The sequence below is a fragment of the Phoca vitulina genome, unplaced genomic scaffold, assembly GCF_004348235.1.
Source record: "Phoca vitulina isolate PV1807 unplaced genomic scaffold, GSC_HSeal_1.0 scaffold17, whole genome shotgun sequence".
NCBI lineage: Eukaryota > Metazoa > Chordata > Mammalia > Carnivora > Phocidae > Phoca > Phoca vitulina.
Window position 1 is genome coordinate 33,660,729 of NW_022589720.1, and position 15,787 is coordinate 33,676,515.

General features: G+C 48.3%; 1 protein-coding gene across 3 annotated transcripts in view; it reads left to right on the forward strand.

Annotated features, from left to right (window-relative positions):
• The window catches only part of NIM1K (NIM1 serine/threonine protein kinase), a 57,783-nt gene extending 42,472 nt beyond the window's left edge, over window positions 1–15,311 (forward strand). For 2 of the 3 annotated variants that reach the window (XM_032415265.1, XM_032415266.1), the window contains exons 3-4: window positions 12,141–12,409; window positions 14,488–15,311. In XM_032415265.1, the coding sequence (XP_032271156.1) occupies window positions 12,141–12,409; window positions 14,488–15,237 (1,019 nt within the window). In that variant the 3' untranslated portion in view covers window positions 15,238–15,311. Of the gene's footprint in view, window positions 1–9,238; window positions 10,087–10,266; window positions 10,448–12,140; window positions 12,410–14,487 lie in introns of those variants that run through there. The other variant, XM_032415264.1, reaches the window with a different exon arrangement.
• Window positions 15,312–15,787: the final 476 nt, after the last annotated feature.

Here is a 15,787-nt window from a genome sequence, read left to right on the forward strand (position 1 = left end):
TCCATCTTGCTCGGAGCCCAAGTGTCTCAGTCCACACGTCCTCACGTCTCGGCTGCTCACCTGACTTGCCCTGGTAAATGCCAGTACTTCTGGGAGCCTCTGCTTCCTCACGTACAGAATGCAGCCAGGGACCGTGCTGACTTTACCCACAGAGGTAGATCTAGTGCTGTAACGCGAATCTGATTGGGACCCGTGGTCTGGAGCAAGAATGAAAGATGGAGCTAAGACACAGGGAGAGGAGGAGCATGTTCAGGAAGGGGAGAGGAGAAGGTGGGTAAAGACAAACCGGGAGAGGAGCCCAGAAAGGAGAGTGTGTCCAGTGCAGCAGAGAGGCTGCGAGGCGAAAGTCCGAGCGAATGCCGCCGAGTGGCCAACTTGGAGCTGTTTCCCGAGTGTGGGTTCAGGTGTTGGATTCCAGTGGTGAGGAGGCAGCATGCGGAAGTGCAGAGAACAGGCACTTCAGAATCGGGCAAATTTGTTTCAGGTCCTGCTTCAGTCTCTTACTGGGCACTTACTCTGTGGTCCCTAGTTGCCTCAGCCATAAAATAGAGATAATGATTCTTTTCTTAGAATTGTTGAGAAAATCAAAAATGACATCCAAAGTACATGGCACAGAGTAACCATCATTGGTACAACTCGATTTTTTTACTTAAATAAACTTACTTCAAAAGGAAATGTAATATTATTTAAATAATGAAAAACCAATGTCACTTGCTATGAATAGAAGGTAATGGTAAAAAACCGGTAGAATGGAAACAAATGTAAAAGTTTTATTATTTATTTATGTATTTTCCCGGTTTTATTGAGACATAATTGACATGTAACATTGGGTAGGTTAAGATATGCATCATAGTGATTTTCTATCTGTATATATTGCAAAATGATTACTGTAATGAGGTTACTTAAAACATCTGTCACCTCACAGAGTTAGGATTTTTGTGTGTATGGTGAGAACTTTGAAGATTGACTCTTGCTAATTAGAAACTTTCAAGAAGTTGTCCAGGAAAATTGCCAAGTAACAGAAGTAAAACATACCAACAACCAATCTGAGACTTTCTCTTTGCCTTACTTAGGAGAATTAAAGAATAACTCAAACGGGGATGATGTTTTTATGCTGTGATTCAGTTTCCCTGCATGAAAATCATTCCGTGCCCCATGAGTGTTACGGCCTCCACTTTGGGAAACACTGACCTCATCTAGTCCTCCCGCCTTGCAGAATTAGCGCGGGTTCATCTTGCAGCCTCCTTTCTGCCAGTCCTTCTCCCTGTTCAGGGTCTCAGTGACAGCTGTGTCTTTAAGTAGCAGAAGGGCATGCAATAAATATTGTGGAAAGATCCTAGCTTTGGAATCAGTGAGGCCTGGGTGGAACTTCCTATTCTTTTTATCTCTTGCTGCGCGACACCGAACAAGTGACCTTATCATTCTGTGCCTCAATTTCTTCATGAATAAAATTTAAACATGCAATGTATTGATATCTACCATATGCTTAGAGCACACAGTAAATATTCATTAAATGCTATTATTAATCTGATTTCAGAAAAGTCTAGGTTCTTTGGGCCTGCTGAGTCACACATCATTGGGTTCATGGAACAGAAGCCTACGCAAATTAGCTCACGTGGAAAGGGGGGGCATCGTGGACAGGGGAATTCTGTGCACCCACAGCAGGGAAGCAGAGTGAGTGGCAAGATCATACTCTCTCCATCTCCTCTTTCTCTGGGGCCTCACGGTTTTTCATTTCTACTTCCCTTGATGAAAGTGTTCCATCTTCAGACTTCGTTCTGCAGAGCGGCTTTCTCTGTGTAGCTGTCACAAGACTCCTGGCCAGGAATGGTGGTTGCCGGTCCCATGTCTACATGGTCTCCCAGTGTTACTACCCTTCTCCTTACCGCTAGTTTTATTCTGGGCCAGCTCCCATTTTAAAGAGAGAGAATGTGATTGCTCCTCAGCCAACCAATGACAGGCTACCAATGAGAGGCCACCGCTGAGTTCAAGGGCACGCCCACGTCAGGTCAGCGGCAGCCTCTAGGGTCACACGTCCCACAGCCGTGTCAGCAGAGCCTGAGGTCCCAACCAGTGTCTCTGGGAGGGGAGAGTAGCAGAGAGCACAGCAAATCGATGGACACGTCCGCCGTGGAGACAATAACAGGCTGAGCAGAGAAATCACAAGCCAGGAGCAAGCAAGTGTCTGAGTCTGGAGACAGGCTGTTCAGTGAGGAGGGCAGAAGAAAGAGGAGCAACACCAACGGAGATTGATGTAGTGACTTCCTGCTCGAATGGCACAGGCTTCTCAGCTGCAGTATTGCACATTAACTGAATCCTAGCTCCCTGAGTTCCAGAGAACGTGGCCTTTTCCTGCTGTGCAAACTGGGTGCGTCGGTGGCCTCACCCACATGCACTCCTCACAGCCGACATGCCACAGCGTAGCCCCACTGTCGAAGGTTCAGCGTCACCCTCTGGCTATGGGACATATGTGCAGAAGAGGGGAGGGAGGCCCAAAGCACAGGCGGTGGGGAAAATCAGGTCAACGAGCTCGTTTAAGCAACAGAAAATGCAAGGGCAGGTCACTGACCAACAGAGAAATGCAGCCTGTGCCTCACTTGCAGGCCCATCCCGTAAAGGCCTGGTCCTAGAGCTGCACCCCACCTCTCTTCTGTGGTTCTGCCTTTGGTGAGCCCCTAATTAGGAAGGTGCAGGAAGGTGACAAAGCAGCTGAGAAGGGCGCAGGGGGGGGAGCCCGGATGCAAACGGATGTGAGGGCTCAGGAGAGAGAGGGGGTGCTCAGGTAGTGGGAGGTGGAGTCCCAGACTGGGAGACTTGGCTGAGAGAAGGAGGGGGGACATTTGGCCACCTTGAGCTGACTGGGATGGAAAGATAGATGCCACATGCCTCCAAAATCTTCACCTCTGAAAGGGGAACGAGAGTGAAGTGGCTTAGTGAGCGGCTTAGAAAGCCACGCTGGGCATTTCAAATAGCTGTCCCACTGCCCGGCCACATCAGATGGTGTCATGTGACATAGCTTGTATAAATATGGTCCCCATTCAAAGCCAGCTGGCCCAGAATTGTCATCAAGTTGTCTAGGAAATGTGGACAGCCTAGATGAGACAGTGGAGGGGTTCCCAGGAAAGCAGAGGATTTGGGTGCCGGGAGCAGCTCCCAGGACGGTAGTTTTTAAAGGGCCCCAGCTGTTCTGGATGGATCTCTAGAAAGAAGGCTCCAGGAGAGGCCCCTGTCGGCTGGAGTTTATTTTTATAGCTACCAGCTCAGATTCCCCTGGGCCTTGCAAGCTGATAGGGCAGCTATGAGTCCCCTTTTAAGCTGATTAGAAATTTCTCAAAAGAGATGATGCACTCAGCTTCTGAATATTTTATGTTCCATCTGTTGTCCCAAACAAAAGTAAATGAGGCTTCGGGTGCCTGTCCCTTTCTCTGTTGCTGTCCTTCCTTGCCTCTTCTTCCCTGGTCTTCCTGTCTGTCACTCTAGTCTCACATTTCTAGAACCCTTCTTTTCTCTCAATTTACTTAGTTCATTCATGCCCCCGCCACCTTCCTTTTTAAAAATACAATAAACTCTCCTGGGCCCATATTTTGTTCTGGGCCTTACAGAGATGAGTAAGATACAGTTCTAGCCTGTTAAGAACTCACAGTAGGTCACGGAGACAGGATATAATTGGCAGGTGCTGCCACAGAGTAAGGCCAAAGGGTGTGCTCCGCTGTGCCTGAGGGCAGAAGGAAAGGGTCGCTGAGCAGGACAGGCTCATAGTAGGTCTTGAGGTTTATGAAGGGCATGGAGCTATGAGCCAGGGAGGGGAGTCTTTGGAGATTTAAAATGAATTAAGCAGGGGGACACAGAGAGTGATGCAGGCAGGGACTAGATCATGGAGAGTCTTCTTGCATATTTGGGGTTTGTCATTTAGGTACTGGGGAGCCACTGAAGAGCTTTAAGCAAGGAATTTATACAAGTGATTTATGAGTTTTCAGTGAGGAAAGCAAATTGAAGTTGGGGTGTGACAAAAGTCAGAGAAGTCAGAAAAAATATTAGTCTAATGGTCCAGATGAATGATGATGTCCATCTCAACTAAAGAAGCGACAGACGAGCACCGGGATGGCTCAGTTGGTTAAGCGTCTGACTCTTGATTTTGGTTCAGGTCATGATCTTGGGGTCGTGGGATTGAGCCCTGTGTTGGGTTCCACGGGCATCTGGGAGTCTGCTTGAGATTCTCTCTCTCCCTCTGCCCCTCCCCCTGTTCTCCCTCTCTCTCTCTCTCAAATAAGTAAATCTTAAAAAAAAAAAAAATTTGTTCACCCCACAAAAAAATGTTTTTTAAAAAGAAGTGACAGAAAGGATGGAGAAAAGGGGATGCATTTGAGAAATATTTCAGAATATTGGAAAACCCTGTGGTGAATTGCATGGGTAAGAGCAGGGAAGGAGAAAAGGTATTGAAGGTGACCCCCAGGTTTCCCGCTTTAACGACTCAGCAGTGAAGAGTGACTGTAGGAGAAGAAACGGATTTGAGAGTAAAGATTTGGAAGCACTGACTTGGAGGAACATGAAGGTCATGGAGTCCAACAGCCACCTTGGAGCCCAAAAGAAATATGAATGGGGAATAAAGCTTTGGGGCTTAACAAATCCAGGGGAGAGTGAAAATATTGGGTGTTCTGGTCACAGGCTCCTTGGTGTCACTGCAGCATTTTGATCTTTAGAATTTCCCCACATGGGTTATAAATAATAACTATTCAACAAATATTTGGGGAATTAGTATAGAACTTCTCGTGAAAACCCAGAAGTGGCAGGGAAGAGATTTTCGAGGGAGCGTTGCATGGCAGTATTCTCTGGTAGGTCCTCTCTGCTGGCCCCTCCGGGCGGACAGGACTGGGGACTAACTCAGTCTTGAGTCAAGCTTCATAGACAAAGCCCACAGACTTTAAAGCAGTAATATCTCCTTTGAACAACATTCATTAAAACAGCAATTAAAGCTTGTTTTCTTATTTTAAAAATGGTTACTTAGTGGCTTTGGTGAATCCATCCTAAAAATAAGTCTAATATTAGAAATACTAGAACTCAAAAATGCTCCTTGTGGTCTTATTTATAGCACAAAGGACTAGAAATCACTGATGTGATCCAACGACATAAGAATGGTCAGGTAAATAAAAGCATATACGCTGGATGGAAGGTTATACAGCCATTAAAAATCAGGATTTGAAGAGTCTATGGTAACATGGAAGGTGCCTGGAACAAAATAGTAAATGAAAGAGCCAAGTGCCAAATTGAGTTTACTCTGTGATGATAAGACTCACCCTGGGTTCTTGTGGGGCTGGTGAGAACATTCATTCAATAAATATTTGTTGAGCACCTACTGTGTATGGAGCAGATACTCTTCTAAGGACTGGGGATGCAGCAAGGAACAAAACAGACAACAGTCTCTGTCCTATGGCGCTTATATTCTAGTGGGGAGAGACAGACAAAAACAAGTCAGGAAAGTATTCACTCTGTTACACAGTGATAAGTGATAAGAAGGAAATCAAGGGGGGCATAGGGAACAGTGAGGGCCACATTTTAGATAAGTTGGCCAGGACAGCCTTACTGAGGGGGTGATTACTGACCTGAAAGAAATACATTCTCTGGCCACCGATGTAGGGGAGAGAGTGGTCAGACAGAGGGGACAACAAGCCTAAGGAGGGAGGGTACCTGTGGTACTCCAGGAATGGCCAGGGGGCTGAGGCCAGGGGACAGCGGTGACCAGATCATGTGGGGTCATTAGGTCATAGGAAGGACTCTGGCTTTTCCTCTGAGTGAAACCAGAGCCCTCTGAGGGAGCAGAGAAGTGACATGATCTGGCTTATGCTTTAATAGGATCACCCCGGCAGCTCTGTTGAAAATAGACTGCAAGGGGTCAAAGGCAGAAAGAGAGAGATCAGTGAGGAGCCTATTGCAATTATCCAGGCAAGAGAGAACGGTGGCTTGGAGCAGGAAGGCAGCAGTGGGGTGCTGAGAAGTGGCTGGATTCTGGCTGTGTCTAGAAGGTAGAGATAACAGGATCTGCTGACGAATTCAAAGTGGGATGTAAAAGAGGACTCAGATATTCAAAGATTTGTGGTCTAGACAAGCATAAGACTAGAGTGTCCATTTGCTGACATCAGGAAGACTGTAGGAGGGGCAGGTTTGGGGTGGGGGGAGATCAGGAGCACAATATTGAACATGTTCTGTCGTGCATGCTTGTTACACATCTATTACACATATATGGCAGGTGCTGTGGGTGTCTCCCCCCCACACACACATCACGTCTCCTAGCACCTTACCACATCAGTGCATGCGAGCCTGGCCTCCACGTGCCAGTCTCACCATCTCCTAGCCTCTGGGCTCTCTCTAGCTGCTGGAGCCTGCTCTTCCCGAATGTGTGGGAGGCCAGAAATAGATGGGAGTTTATATCCCCCAGAGCAGCCGACACCAATTACTGGCAGTGGTTGGTATATAAATACCCCAGTTCTTCTCGTGATATTTAGGCACAGTAACTCTTAGCAGGGCTGACTGGTAACTTGCTTGGTAACACACCATTTCCTGGCCATCTTTCTTCTCCCATCTCCGTTCCTCATTCTTCTACCTATATTTCCCAGGTTACCTCCTTCGTCCACCTGAATCCCTGCCTCAGGCTCTGCTTCAGGCAGAACCCAAACTAAGACAACTAAGGGGAGAGATCATACAGGCAGACGTGTTTATGCATCTGGAATCACTAAGGAAATGATTGTAGGGAAGGAGTCCAAGGACGATGCCTTCAGGTAGCCAACATTCAGGGGCTGCAGAGATGAAAAGGACACAGCAAAGGAGCCTTGGAAGTAGGAGAGGCAGGAGAAAAGACAGATACCATGTGATTTCATTGATATGTGGAATCTAAAAACAAAACAAACATTCTTTTTTTTCCCCCCAAAACAAACAGATTCTTAGATACAGAGAACACTGGGTGCCTGGGTGGCTCAGTCGGTTGAGCATCCGATTCTTGATTTTGGCTCAGGTCATGATCTTAGGGTCATGATCTCAGGGCTGTGAGATCGAGCCCCATGGGCTCTGCACTCAGCAGGGAGTCTGCTTGAGATTCTTTCCCTCTCCCTCTGCCTCCTCCCCCACTTGCACACATGCACTCTCTCTAAAATAAATAACTCAATCTTTAAAAATAAATACAGAGAATAAACTGGTGGTTGCCAGACATGAGGATGGGGAATGGGTAAAATAGGTGAAGGGGATTAAGAGCTACAAACTTCCAGTTATAAAATAAATAAGTCATGAAGAGGAAAAGCACAGCATAGGCATATAGTCAATGATATCGTAATAACATTGTATGGTGACTACTTACCGAGGTGAGCATTAAGTCATGTGTGGAACTTGAATCACTATGTGGCCCACCTGAAACGAATATAACATCATATTCAACTACGCTTCAATAATAAAAAAAACAAAAGAGAGCTAGGAGAAATGCCAGGAGTGTGTGTTGCCCTAGAAACCAATGGTAAAGTTGTTTCAAGGGGGAGGGATAAAGCCTAAGAACTGACCATCAGTTTTAGCAACTTGGAGGTCATTGGTGACCCTGAGTGGTCTCCAAAGTAGGGTCTGCATTCCCTAGGGGATGCCCAAAATGATTCACTGGGTGAGGGAAGGCAATATTAGAATTTCCATCTATATTTATTTGTCATTCTATCTTTTTAATTTCTATGATTATATATATTTAAAATGTATATATTAGTAGTACATGTATATAATTTATAAATATATATATATGTATTAGAGTAGTGCTCAAAAACATTTTATTGATAAAGAAAGCCAATCAGAAGGTATATAGACAAATACCTCAAGGTATCAAGGTCTTTCCTGCTTCCGAGACCTTCTCTCCTACACATCCTTACCATTAGAACCTCCCCCATCGCCTCTTCTCTACTTTCCTCTAGCTAACGGTCGGATTCCAGAGAAAGCCTCCAAGTCTCCCCTGACCCCAAACTAGGGGCACACCCCCTTGCTTCATGCCCACATTGCCCCCCACACACTTACCCTGTAAGCCTGCTTTGCCAGCGACCTTCCAGATCCGCTCTCCTCCCTCATTCTGCCCTCTGCCCAGGCTACATCAGGTTTCCTTAGTTCTCTGGGTTCCAGTTGGCTTTGGTAACTTGCAGGGGACCACAGGAAGGAGAGGGAGGGCCTGATCTCTGTTCTCCCAGCCTCTCACTATAAGGTTGGCTCAGCCTGGCTGTGTGTCTGGAAGGAAGGTCTCAGCTCCTCTCACGGCAAGTTTCTCTACACAGCACTCTGTGTTCTAATATCTATTTTCTCCCCTTGTCCCTTTGGTCCTACAGACATATTTTGCTTGGTCCACTCTAGGTCTAAAAATTTGAATTTTTGCTGACACTTAGTGATTGGAATATTTGCATAAAAATTCAGATGTCTGTGGCACCTGGGTGGCTCAGATGGTTAAGCGTCTGCCTTTGGCTCAGGTCATGGCCCCAGGGTCCTGGGATCGAGCGCTGCGTCGGGCTCCCTGCCTCAAGAAGTCTGCTTCTCCCTCTCCCTCTGCAGTTCCCCCTGCTTGTGCTCTCTCTGTCCAATAAATAAATAAAATCTTAAAAGAAATTTTTTTCAGATGTCTGGCTTCTCTTGACAAAATCAGATTTGACAACACTGAGTCTACATTCCAAACAGGGACAACTGTCTGGGGTGGAGTTTCCACCTGGCCATGTACTCCTCAGGACTCCGGCATCCCCACCTACTCCCTATTGCCTTACAATAAGCTTGCCACCCTATCCCCACCCTGGCCTCTCGAGATATTTGAGTTTGCAAGTCCTAGTTTAAGGAATGTGTTGCTCACTACACGGGACCCGTGTCAGACTCTTAACTCGATTGGGAGAAAGGGGAGGGCTACTCTCAAATGTGTCTACTCTCTCTCTCCCCTGGCAGCACACGAGAGTCCTGTCTGTGTGATTGCCATAATCACCTCCTAAACCACCAGCCTGCTCTCAGGCCCATTCGTCTATCCATTCCCCACAGTGCAGCCAGAGTACTTATTCTGACACGGAAATCAGATGATCATACCCTCCCTTGAAACTGTGGACCGTCTGCCACTGTCCTACAGATAAAGGCTGCCTTTCTTGAAACCGCCTCCAAGGCCCTGGATTTTCCGACCCTGCCGACCACACAGGCTGGTTTGGGCCCACTCCCCTCATTCTCTGTGTCCAGCATAGTGGGCTCCCCTCCCGTCCTCAAACACATAGGTCGTCCCTCGCCCAGGCCTGTGGCTCCCACGGCCACGTGCTGGGCCTCCCTCCTCACCTCGTGGCCGCAGCTCGAGTGTCCCTTCCCAGAAAGGCCTTGCCGTTCTCCTGCCTGTACTCCTTCCTCCCCTGGGCTGCACTTGTAATAGGGTCGTTTCTCAAAGTCTCTGTCCCTCACTAGACTGTAGGGACAGTGTCTTCTTCATTGCCTGGTGCACAGTAGGTGCTCACCTGTGCTCACTGAACACTTGTGGAAAGAGTGGATGTGGAGACCTCGCTCTTCGTGGAAGAGCAGTTTCTGCCACTTAGCAACCATTCCGAATACCAGGGCTTTTTAAAATGTGTTCTATGATTACCCATTTATGTGGATATCCAAGCATGGCAATAATCTGATTTAACACAAAGTGGAGGGAGCAGGTGGGGAGGAGCGTGAGTCCCCGGGGTGCCCAGGGCACAGAGTTTAAAGAAGTCCCCCGCCTCCCAGCCCCCCTCCTGTCCTACTCTGGTCCAGGCCCTGGGACAGCAGCCTTGCCAAGAACCACTCAAACATAGAATAAAAATAAGACTAGGATTGCGCTCCAGGGAGGCTTGTGACATCAGCCTGACCGCACTGTGACCTGGTTGTTGGGTGCTCGCAATGTGGGAGACAGCGTGTGGCCGCCGGCCAAGCAGCAGAGGGGACGCGCACCCTCACAGAAGTCGGGGTCAGGATCGAGGGAGGCCAGCAGCGGGCTCTTCTGCAGGCCATCTGCCGGATTCAAGGATGGAGCTCTTTATTCCAGCCCTTAAAAGAGCAGCTCACCTAACAGGCTACCCAAACCACAAGTTTCTGTTTCTGGTAAGCAGGTGAAGTGAATCTTAATCCTAAACACTGAACAGCTGAAAAGCCACGAGCCGGGCGGCGGCATGCCTCCGGGCTTGGGGGGTGGGGGGGTGTCTGTCCCTGGGACTCTGCCTGCGGAGGTTATGGAAACCCCAAGGGTTCTGCTCGCTTATGGCTCGTCTCCTTCTTCCCCAGTATTGCCTCCACCAGAGCAAGTGTGGTCACATCAGACGCCAGCGGACCCTGCCCCTTTCCATTCCAGAAGCGCTAACGGACCTACGTTTAATACCAACAGTGCTCCGATTTCAAACCAGCCGCATCTGTTTTCACGCCCACAACTACTGTGCCAAAGTTCTTCAAAACAGTTGTTTTGCAAGTGGGTCAAAGGGGGCCTTGCAATCCTGTTTTCCCCTTTACTTGCCTGGAAACTTCTTTCCTCACCTCATAGAAAGTCTGGTCCAATTCGAACCAAAAAATGAATTGTTTTACTTTGGAGTAGATTCATCATTTTCAAACATTAACCACTTTTATTACACAATTTATGTTAATTGTATAAATTAATTGTAGGAAAATTAGAGAATACAGGTAAGTAAAAAAAATTTTAAAAAACCACCCATGATCCCCTTATTGTTTTTTAAAGATTTTATTTATTATTTATTAGAGAGAGAGAGAGAGAGAGAAAGTGAGAGCGAGCACAAGCAGGGTGAAAGGCAGAGGGAGAAGCAGGCTCCCCGCCGAGCAGGGAGACCGATGCGGGACTCAATCCCAGGACTCTGGGATCATGACCTGAGCCGAAGGCAGATGCTCAACCTACTGAGCCACCCAGGCGCCCCATGATCCCCTTATTAATAAAATAACTATTATCTAAACATTTTGGTGCATAAGTTGCCAGATTTTTTTGTATGCAGATGTATATTTATATAAATGTAAAGGTATGCAAATGGATACTTGTATTTTTTCCCACTTGTTCTCTATTGAACATCTCTTCATTTCAACAGATAAAGATCCACATCGTTATGTGGATAGCTGCATGGTGTACTGTTACAGAGATAGATGAACCAGACTTCATTTTAACCCTCTGTCTTGCTGGATGCTGTTCCCAATATCACAGAAGTCTTCTTCCACGTCCTGTCTTGTACACGTGTCAGATGATTTCTTTAAGATTAATTGCCAGAGGTGAAATGGCTGGGTCAAAACGTGCAGCCATTCTTAGGGCTCTCAATACATAATAGCAAACTACAGTCCAGAGCGATCGGACTGGCGACCCCTCCCTCCAGCTGCGTGTCCCGCTGCGGGTCCGTCTGCTCGTGCCCTCCCCGGGACTCCACACACGCTGAGCGCCGCTGTGGCCTGCACTGTGACATTATGTGCCTGGCATGGACAAAGTCAGATAAAATATAGCCACACAGGAAGGGGTAGGAGGGGGAGACAGACAAGGAATCAACATTTATAGGCCAGTGTGCTGAGATCATCGGACAGAGAATACACAGAATCTGAATGTCCCGGAAGAGGCTGGTTCCGAGGCTAGTCGGCAAGGCTCATCAGGAGTTACCTGCATAAAGAACAGGGAAGCAGTGGTGAGCCAGGCAGAGGAAATGATCCAGATAGGGGAAAGGCCCCAGGCAGGGATGTTCAGTCCCTTTTTAGGAGGGACAAACAGTTGTGTAACAGTTGGAATGGAGCTGTGCACGCGGTGGTGGGAACTGTGAACAGGGGTGATGCCTGAGGAGGCAGAGGGCGTGGGTTGGGTCTGACCTGGGCTAAGAAAAGAAGCTTTAACTTTATCCAGAAAACTGGATAAAGATCAAACTGAAACTTCCTTGGAAGGCAGGAGTTGGCATCAAAATCTGTGCGTGGAAGACTCACGCTGATCCAAGGGATGAGCCCTGATCTCAACTCAAGAATTGCTGTCTCACCGCTGACAAGCTCTGTGAGCTTGGGAACAGCCATTTACCTTCTGTGTCTAGTGAAATCAAGGGGCCAATCTAGGTCTCCTCCAGTTCTAAATCTCTCTGCACCCAGGAACACTGGCACAGACCCTGACTTTTTTTTTTTTTTTTCCCTCCCAGAAAAGGTGGCCATTAAGATCCTGGACAAGACCAAGTTAGACCAGAAAACCCAACGGCTACTATCCCGTGAAATTTCCAGCATGGAAAAACTGCACCACCCCAACATCATCCGTCTGTACGAAGTTGTGGAGACCCTGTCCAAGCTCCACTTGGTGATGGAGTATGCGGGAGGTGGGGAGCTCTTCGGAAAAATCAGCACGGAAGGGAAGCTCTCGGAGCCGGAAAGCAAGCTCATCTTCTCCCAGATTGTGTCTGCCGTGAAGCACATGGTGAGTGGGGGTGAGCGGTGGAGTCCTGCTGCCACACTCCACACAGTGGGAGCATGGGCTTTGGTTCATCTGCACCCAAGCATCCTGGAAGGCTGTGGTCTTGTGAGGGCTGACAGGAGTCCCTTCCGTGAGAGTCCAAAGCTTGGATGAGATCACCCTCTTAGCCTCTGAAGCAGCGCCCAGGTGTCTCCAGCTACACGGCAGCCTCCTGGCTTCTGAGGCGGTTGGCAGGGGTCGCTCCGAGTGGTGGGATGACCCTCACCAGGCCCTGGCCACAGCCGTTCCTCCATTACCAGAGAGCTGGCTCCTCACTGCTGCTTGGCCCTGTCTACCTGCCTGTGTGTGTAGGATGCTCTCTCCCCTCTTACCGTGTCTCACATTCCAAATCCTGTCCACCCTTCATGTCCCTGCTCAGCTGTCTCTGTCTGGAATTTTCTTCAATCTCACGTCAGCTCACACAGACCCTTCTTGCCTTTGGTGAATCCCTCCAGCTCTGGCCGCCTCCGTGCTCAGCAGATTAACACTTGGTGATGTCATTCTTACTTTAGTTCTCCGATTATTTCTTTAGGTAAGTCTGGACTCCTAGTTCCTCCAAGAGCTGGTTCTCTGTGCCCCCTCCGCCATTGGCCATATTGTCACGCACACAGAGGAGCTTGGCACGCGGGCCTGACCACCACCTCTGTGGCTCCATTAGTCCAGAAGTCTGGGCTGTCCTCTACCCAGTTGGCAGAAAAGACACACTCGTCTGGGGTCTGTGTGAGCTGAGAGGCTGTTTCTAGTTTGTTCCTCTGACTGGATGCTGTGGGGTGAGGCTGGGATCAATGACTTTCTGGACAAACTACTAGAGGGAAGTTAGTGACCTAGGGACCCAAGGTAGGCATCAGGAGAGAGAAGGGGAGGAAAAAAACTGAGCAAGAGAGAAGAGCCCGACTGTAATGGCGGTGGGTGTTTCAGACCTGAGGTGCCACGGGTTGGCATTCAAGTGGTCCTATGCTGCTGTGAACTTGCCCAGGGCCAGGGAGCAGGCAGGACCCACATCGAGCAATAGAACAGATGGGAAGAGTCTTCCACATCCTCCATAGAAGAGATTGGGCGGGAGAGCAGAAGAGAATCAGGCTGAGTCTTCTGCAGCTCTGTGCCCTGACATTTCTCCCAGCCGCCTGGTCTCTGAGGAGAGGAAGAGAGAATCATGGATGTAGATCCAGGTTCCACGGAGTGCGTTGACTCCATGCCAGGCCCTTGCTGAGCACTGCAGATACAGGACCACCCGCCCTCCTCACAGCGATCTTGTGAGGTGGCTGTCGGTATCTCATTTTACAAAGAAAGAAAACACATCACACAGCTGCTATTGTTGAACCTAGAATTAACCAAACCATCATGCTCCAAAGCCTGGATTCTTACCCCAGGAAGCCCAGCAAAGTAACATTAAACCATCTCCCAAGAGCCCTTGGGACTAAGGAAGTCAGGGGTCCCAAGGTTGTCTGTCTGGATCCAGAACGTGAGAGTGGGGGTGGGGCATGCGCTTGCCACCCTCAGTGGGACCTGCTGCTAGAACCTTGCCGAATATAGCCTCTTTCTTTCTACTGAATTCTATAAAGATAAAGGAGACCCCCGACCCCCCCAACCCCCACAAAAGAGCATGGTTGAAAAATTGGGGGAGGGTTCTAAACCTTTGGTGTTAGCCCTAGTCAAGAGACTGCTCAGCCAGAAAAGAACATTTATGGCCTCAAATATGAAAGATTATTTTCACTGTGTTTCAGAATATGCAGTTTCGAAAGATCCAGACCTCATTTCTGGCACTAATTCCTGAGTCACATGTGTGGGACAGACTCCAACCTTTGCCCCACCGAAGAACAGAATCTTTGGTCTGTTTGGGGGCTGTGTGGGTGTTATGTTTGCTCAGGGTTAGGACAGGGCAGCTCTGGAGGTTTGCAGATCTGAGTTAAGGTGACATCCATTGAACTCCTGTTATTACCCCATCATCACCTCACTGTTTCAAGCAACTGATGCATTTATTTTTTTTTATGTTGGTATTATACCTTGGAAATGATGACTTTTCCCTATGTTTTCTACCACAGCATGAGAACCAAATTATTCATAGAGACCTGAAGGCAGAAAACGTATTTTATACCAGTAATACTTGTGTGAAGGTGGGTGATTTTGGATTCAGCACAGTAAGTAAAAAAGGCGAAATGCTCAACACTTTCTGCGGGTCGCCACCGTATGCTGCGCCTGAGCTTTTCCGAGACGAGCATTATGTCGGCATTTATGTGGACATCTGGGCCCTGGGGGTGCTCCTGTACTTCATGGTGACGGGCACCATGCCCTTTCGGGCAGAGACCGTGGCCAAACTGAAGAAGAGCATCCTGGAGGGCGCATACAGCGTGCCCCCACACGTGTCCGAGCCCTGCCTCCGCCTCATCCGCGGCGTCCTCCAGCCCATACCCACCGACAGGCACGGGATCGACTCCATCATGAACAACGAGTGGATGCAAGGGGTGCCCTACCCCACCCCTCTGGAGCCTTTCCAACTGGATCCCAAACATTTGTCCGAAACCAGCACCCTTAAAGAAGAAGAAAACGAGGTCAAAAGCACTTTGGAATATTTGGGTATTACAGAAGAGCACATCCGGAACAGCCACGGGAGAGGAGCCCGGAGCTCCATCACGGGAGTCTATCGGATCATTTTACACAGAGTCCAAAGGAAAAAGGCTTTGGAAAGTGTCCCGATAATGATACTACCAGATCCTAAAGAAAGGGACCTAAAGAAAGGGTCCCGTGTCTATAGAGGCATCAGACACACATCTAAATTTTGTTCAATTTTATAAATTGCGTTAAACTGCTGGACATTAACCAAGAGCATTGTTGCTGCTTTTAAATTTTTTCATGGACAACTTGGGTGGGGACATTTTTGTAATTTTTAAATAAATTTAAACTTAAGATATGCATTCCCCCCCCCAAAAAATGTCTAGATTTGCTCTCTTGTTCTCAAACTCTAGCATTCATTCATTTATTTAATCAAGAAATATTTATCCAGTGCCTCCCATGGGCCAGCACTGTTCAAGGTACCGAGGAAAGAGCAAAGAATGAGCTGGGCCGGGCCCTTGCTCTCCTGTGCGGTATATTCTAGGGCTGGACAAAGGCATGGACGAAAAAAAAATGCTGTAAGAAAAACACGAGATAGTGACAGATGCTATCCAGAGAATGCAAACCGGGTCATCTGATATCAGAGGCTCACTCCCTGGGATGGGACCACTGTGAAAGGCCACGCTGAGTAGAGGACAGTCTGAGATCTGAGTAGGAAGCAGGGGTGACCCGCGGAAAGCCGGCCAAGAGCATTCTGGGCAGCTAGGGGTTCTGGACTGGGTTCCTCCCAAA